At 35.0% G+C, this 7,177-nt stretch overlaps 1 protein-coding gene across 1 annotated transcript; it reads right to left on the bottom strand.

Moving 5' to 3' along the window:
• Positions 1–2,454: 2,454 nt before the first annotated feature.
• Wnt4 (Wnt oncogene analog 4) lies at positions 2,455–4,790 on the bottom strand. The gene is made up of 2 exons (XM_053745127.1): positions 4,655–4,790; positions 2,455–4,259 (listed from the first exon to the last, which is right to left on the bottom strand). Exons 1-2 carry the CDS (start codon positions 4,726–4,728, stop codon positions 3,311–3,313), a joined length of 1,023 nt encoding a protein of 340 aa, XP_053601102.1. The 5' UTR covers positions 4,729–4,790; the 3' UTR covers positions 2,455–3,310.
• Positions 4,791–7,177: the final 2,387 nt, after the last annotated feature.

The following is a 7,177-nucleotide window of genomic DNA, read 5'->3' as shown; positions in this document are numbered from 1 at the left end:
CATTTTCTTTAATAATACCCTCGTAATTATGTGAGTTGGCATCGAAAACAAACCACAATTTTGTGGTCGGCCTTAATGGTTTATGGGTCAATTATAGGCGTTATAATCATCGTGTAGAGGGGTCTTTACACTAGTAATATTAGTGGGCCCGTGTTAGTCATTAATTTGCTTGATATTATTAGTTTAAATTATTAGTTTTAATGATTGGAACTTATGCTTTATCTATTAGTGCTTCTATGGTTTCAATTAGGTATATATTGCTAGTACATATTTACCTTTTCTTTTGATATTAGTAGCACCCATAACCGGAGAGCATGCATGAAGGAAGATAGTGATGAATATTAGAGGAACCGTGTGAGATTTGTCAGTGGTATGGCAAGTGGTAATCCCTAGTCTCTGTATATCAGCAATGGAAACAGACGTAATAAAATGTATTTATAGGTATATGTACTTTCTTTTGAAATATTAAGACAAATCCTATGAGAGCATGTTCATATTGCTCAATTGCGCTGCGACGCTGTTGACATGTCGACGGGTTAATACAGATGAACGTAGAAATTGTATGAAGTTTCGACGCATAGCAACACATATCAGTGTCAAACCCTATAGAAAATTCACACGGAGCTATAACATACTACGTCGTCGCAACGGAGCTCGACTGAGCAATGGGAACACGCTCTAAGCAGGCAGGGTTCGCCCATTTGCCTCTGGTGCGCACACGCCTCAGACTGACGTGCCTCACATAGGCAACAGAGGCGAATGGATCAAGTCAAGTGGCTGAATAATGAACGTTTAAGTAAACGTTAATTACTCATTCGTTCATATAAGTATATGATTTATCATAATGAAATAGAATTTACACATGCAAATGTGAAACACGCGTAGTTTGCAACCGTTATTGAATAGTTACTATAAGGATAAAATATGTATTTACGTGAAAGAGACCTGCTTTTTCTGTGTAGATATTTTATCCTACATAACTTGTAGATACGAGTTCTAAAATCATACTTAGATATATCCGGTGCTTGCAGTTCTACAAGCGTCATAATACGACTTGTTTGAAAATTCCAATACTAATTAAACCGAAAGAAATAATAATGCTAAAGTTTAAAAAACTGAAATCATTTTTTATCAAATAAGATATAGGTATATAGATAGAATTAATAGGTACATAAATTTAATTGCATATATTAGCGAGCTATTTAATAAAAATGTCAAAGTCTAAGTTAAATTGAATGCAAGATTCATTTCAAACACCAGCGGTTGTTATCGACTAAGTATTCGATTACCATACGTGTAATAAAAAAAATGATGCCAATAGTATCTATAAATTTAATTTGAAACCACCTGTATGAGTGGCGAGACGTGACATTTTAAATATTGTGAGAAGGTTGGAGTGGATTCCACCGAGCGCTCCCGCTGCCGCGCGTCTTTTACGATCGTTTCCAACTCGCTGCTTATCATGACATCCTTATTCTCTAAAGCGGATAACTCTGGCTTCGAACTCGAACCAGTGGCGCAGCAGGTGAAGAGGCAGACCGCCCTGGGTGCTAAAATTAGAAGGGCGGCAAAATTGGATCATTCTCACTAGTTCCATTGGCAAATGGTTCCATGGAACAAGTGAGAATTTTTTTCTCAGCAGTTCCATTGACGCTTCAATGTCAATGGAATTACTAAGAAAAAAATTCTCACTTGTTCTATGGAACTATTTGCCAGTGGAACTAGCAACTTACTTCCACTAAATTTGTCCCTTCAAGTTTATTAGGAAACGCCAATAGAAATAAAGAAATCGCGTGCCTCATGAGAAAAATATTTTTCTCTCAACTTACCCACTTGCACATCAATTGCTAATAGTCACTAATGGGCGTCAAGTTATGGTTCTGCCCCGGGTGGCAATGACCCACGCTATGCCACCGACTCGAACTCACCCGGAATATCTGGGTCGTCGCAACATAGATCGACTATGTAATGGGGCATGGCTCATGTCACTTCAAACTCACTCCACACCTAGGTTTCATTAGTACAATCAACTGCACTTCTAGTTACCCCACGTAAATTTAGCAATTAATTTGGGCATGTTCATGTGGGATCGACTGTACTAAATATCATTAGTTATGATTTTGAAATTGGAAATGCTTAAAAATCTACACATAGCGACATCTTTTATTCATTATTGGGAACTCTAAGCAAGTCGGTTTGAATTCTGCGCTTTTAAACTTGCCGCAAGCAGGTTCTTTCGATTTACTAGTACCTACAATAATGTAAAAGATGGCGTTAGTGATGTCGTAAAAGTTGCATGGATTTTAGGGAATTATTACTTATGAGAATACGAAAGTTTAGTGTATATTAATTTAATTAATGGTAGTGTTTTTAATAAAGAAATTAGATATCATTTAAAGTAAAAATTTATTCAGATATAAATAATAATTGATATGAATAACACAGGTTGTAAAATGCATTCGGCCACCTAAAATACCAATACATCACGCATCTTTATGCATAACGGGGTAGACAGAGCTAAGAGTTGCGAAATTCGAACGGCACATTAGTGTAAATTATTTAATTCGTTTTTGTGTTTTGTTTAACTTAGTATTTCGACAATGTTTTTCCTGGACCCGCCCTACCCACAACCTAGCTTATCACAGCCACATCCTACAACACTCCTTACATTACCTAATCCGTAACATTCAGTCTTATCTTCTTCAAATATGAGTCAAATAAATGTTAAACCTGACCTTATAAGTATACCTAATTTTATGCAAGATATACGTACATTGTCGCGGTGCAGTTTGATGAACGTTGAGGGATTCAGTATACATTGCTAGTTTTTCATTGCGGTAAATGAAAGCCCTCTTTATTAACTACACAATGCTCGTGCATTCGCCTCGATATCTGTGTGAGTTCGGCAATAGTGTATATAGCGGTATTAAACATACGATCTTACTATAAAGATGTCTACAAAAAATACTTGCTAAGCACATTTCTCCTCCTATTTCAGATGTATCGTGCCTTGCTTAGCTTTTATGATATTTTTTTGTTGATATTATAAACTCTTTCTGGTTTAATAATGTGTTTAGCATGTAATTTTAGATCTCATATTATGGTAAGATCGGAGAATTTGGAAGAAAGTCTACAAAAACTTGATGATATGACATAAATTTTGAACGCTAGTCATCAAGAGACACACGATTTCTGACCTATACAAATCACTATACAAGATAATTTGAGAGAAGTCCGTCAAGTATACCTTTCCTTTCACAAAGATCGTCATATTCTTTACATATCACAAACGCGGATGATTACATTCCATTCATTTACAAGTATAAACGTCAACGACCTGAGAGCACGTATCACATTTAACAAAACAACAATCCACCATTTTACACTTGCATCTGTAATTTACAGTCTTATGGCTTGTCACAAAACCTCTCCCGCAACACAATGTAGCACAATTGTTTCTGTCCTTACACACTCTGCCTTTTGTACTCACACAAAGATTCGGCGTTTTGTGTAAATACACTAAACTTTTCCTATCAATCTTCATCTTCTTCCTAACTCTTGGCGTTATCGCTCTCTTCGTCGTATAATTAACAATCCTCTGTTTTATAGCATGATGGAACTGCTTCTTCAACAAACCCATAACAGAATTGAAAGGACCCAGTCGCTTCCAGCAAGTCTTCGTTGTGCATGATCCAGAGAATCCATGACACTTACAAACCTCTCTCATTTGTTCCGCCATAGCGTCAACACCAACCGTAACATCTTGCTTTAAAATCTCACCAATCTGATCGTACCCCGCTTCGTTGATTTCAAGAAAATGTCTAGTTATTCTTTTGCCTTGTTTAAAATCATCGCCACATCCTCCTACTTTGAAAGATGAGTTTTTTCCATTAATTCCAGTACAAGAGCATCGAGTCAGATCTCCAGAGGCACATGCTTTGGCTACAGTATGCGTCACTGACGCTGCGATCAACGCATGTACGAATGCAGTTTCTCTATAAATTTTATTGAAAATACTCCTTTTCGCTTTATTGTTGAAGACTAAAGAGCAGTTCCATCTATCGTATTGGAAGGCCTCTTCACAAGCTCTGATCGCCTGGTCTTTTGCTTGTTGTAGAACTTCTGCAAGACCTGGGTTTCTTTTGCACATTTTGGACTGATGGAGCGAGGATCTTATTAGTTTACATGCTCCAGGGTACATGACCTGAGATCTCTCTGTGAATAATGCTTGCACTGTCTTCTGCAGTGTTGGTTGAGATCTGTAAAAAATGTATTTTTTTTAAAGAGTTAAGTATATCATAAAACAAAATTTACAATTTTTTTCAGAAATCAAATTAAACACATGAAAATAAAACATACATCACAATTATGAGCCGTTTTAAGGATATGTTCTTATAGCTGTGATACATCAAAAGTGTTATTATCAAAAGTCTCGACACTTCAACATGAATTTTATAAATTCACATTATTTTTTTCAAAGTCATCAACTACGAATATGTAATGAATATTAAATTTTTATATGGAAACAAATAAGAATAACGAGAATTGTGAAACAAGAATAACAATAAATATAATATTAAATATATTAGGACAAAAAATAAATAAAGCTATTAGAAGAATAATATTGAAATGTGTAATCGTAATTTTAGCTCACCCTTCAACATTCTTCGTCGCTAAAATAGAAACAGAATAAAACAACAAACAACCAATGACACTAAAACTAAACATCTTTAAGATTCAATACAATCACATGATTAAAAAAATTAAGTCACTAATTTCACTAGATGCCATTGTTACTGGCACGTAAGAAATGAGAACTTTAAAAGACAAATGTAAAGCCGATTTATCAGTCCAGGGTGTGGTGGAGCCTTTTATGGTGTAAGTAAACTAAGAAATCAGTGTGGACATGACTCGCCAATAAACAAATATTGGATTTCACCTTAGGAATTTTTACTAGCTTTTAATTAGTTTCATCTGTCCGGTCTGTAATAAAATCTTGCAAATTTAATTTCCCAAATTTTTTGTCCTTTATAGATTATTTTTTTCACGTCGCTCGTCCTGCGTGCATTAAATGAAATGCATGAATGAAACGCACTTGGCGCAGTGTACAGGTTTCCTCCGATGTTTTCCTTCACCGGATGCAAGTGACAGTCGATGAAAACTACTAAACAACATACAGATTGGTATACAAACTCATGTGAGATTAGGAGTAGGGTTCGAACCTGGGACCTTCCGATCTGTGGATCTTAACAATAATGGTAAGCCCTTCTGGCATGATAGGGACCAACACTGTTCAAATTAGTTTCTTTCGGCATTTCTTCTCAGCAGTGGTCGTTCGGAAATGCCAGTAGTTTGTAGCTTGTGAGAAATAACTATAAATATAAAAATTGACGAGAAAAAGTGCCTGTAAAGGTCTAATTTCTGAATAAATGATTTGAATTTGAATTTAACAGGCTTACACCATCACCACTTCAAGTTTAAGTAGATATAACCAATGAAATCTTCATCGAAATCATATGTATGCATCAGGGCTGGTCAGAGATTGCCTCCGACATAACGCAGTTGCAATTTGCAAGCTAACAAGCTCTTCACGCTATGTATGATTTTATCCACCGATGTTGAAGGGGGAATGACATTTTTTTTTTTTCATTTCCCATTTTACGCGTGATTCAAATTCAATTAGGGGTATTTATATATGTTTAGTTTATGTTTATCTATTAACATAAGTAAATAATGATATATAGCTAGTTATCAATAAAAATAAATAATGTTACAGTTATAACTAACTACTGGCTATATCTTTTCACACTATCATTGTGTTTCATTAATTATTAAAATCTAGATTATATTCGTTACGCTAATAATTGTAGGATTTTTTGTACTTTTGAATTAATTTTGTAAACTACAGTCTCGTTCATATGGAAATTTCTGGAAATTATTTATTTGCTCTTATAAATAATTTTCCGAAGTTTCCACATGAACGAAGCTCAGTAGTTCTAAAGAAAAGATATGTTCTTTACTATATTTATTAAAAGCCTTGCAATTTTCCTCTCTTTGATAGAATCGAAACGAGATAAATAATTCAATTTATTTGCTAGAGCTACCCTTCCTAAGATAGCACTTTCAAATCATAAAGAAATTTTGATTGTATTTATTCTCATCTAATCAAATAATTTATTCATAAAACTCATTTAAACAGTGTAAGTCCTTATTGTGCCAGTGCCATTTTTTGACTTAGATAAAACGAGCGGTCTGCCCCGGCTTCGCTCGGGTAAAACCATAATATATTGTACACCTAAACCTTTCTCAGGAATCAACCCGAATCAAAATCACTTGCGTAGGTTTTAAAGATATAAGCATACATATACATGGGGACAGACAGCAGGAAGCGAGCGCCCTTTTTTAATACTCAGCTTACGATAATGCAGCAGCTATATAATGGCCATGACCCATTGCTCAGTTGTGTTCCGTCACAAGGACGCAGCACGTTGTAACCTGTTGTTTTCTGTATGTCTTAACACTGACTGCATTAACGTCGAAATATCATATATTTTGAGCTCTGACTCACGTTGATTGAAAGAGATTGCACACTGACAAAGATTGCATTGCATGTAATTTGTTATTAATTACGTTTTTATTCTAAGTGTCTATTCTATTGCATTAGATGTAAATCTGTAATATTAGAATAAGATTTGGTAAATAAATAAATTAAATAATTATTATATTCCTACTATCAATATGTCTGTAATCAAAAGCAAAGGTTTCTAAACGTTCCACTTTAGACTACTTACATTACACTAAACATATAAATCGGATAACATTACATTGGCAAGGAGGCTGGTCCTAAACAAACTTTTCCCATCTGCTAAAGCTTTACCTATTATAAGATGTAATTTTATGTGAGATTGCCAGATAGAAATGTTAAGATTTTGGAATCCATGTGAATGAATCATGTTTTTTATTATTATGAGTTCGTTACCCAGTTCAGTTCGTTACTCGTGAACACAGATATTTGTCTGCGGTTCTGGGTTTATGTCTGTTTCTGTCCATCGGACCCGCGATACAATGCTTAATGTTATGAATTGATGAAAACCGCATGAAAATCCGTGGAATAATTTTTGAGTTTATCACGATGACAGACAGACGCGGCAGGGGACTTTCTTTTATAATATGATTT

This window comes from Plodia interpunctella, chromosome 1 (genome assembly GCF_027563975.2).
Source record: "Plodia interpunctella isolate USDA-ARS_2022_Savannah chromosome 1, ilPloInte3.2, whole genome shotgun sequence".
Taxonomy (NCBI): domain Eukaryota; kingdom Metazoa; phylum Arthropoda; class Insecta; order Lepidoptera; family Pyralidae; genus Plodia; species Plodia interpunctella.
Note: the sequence above shows the minus strand (reverse complement) of the source record. Positions and strands in the feature narration are given on the sequence as shown.

Bases quoted from the DNA above. Each gene is read 5' to 3' on its own strand.
- Wnt4 (XM_053745127.1), bottom strand. From the start codon at position 4,728: ATGTTTAGTTTTAGTGTCATTGGTTGTTTGTTGTTTTATTCTGTTTCT. The intron at 4,260-4,654 runs GTGAGCTAAAAT...CATTTTTTACAG, and splicing joins GCGACGAAGAATGTTGAAGG to ATCTCAACCAACACTGCAGA.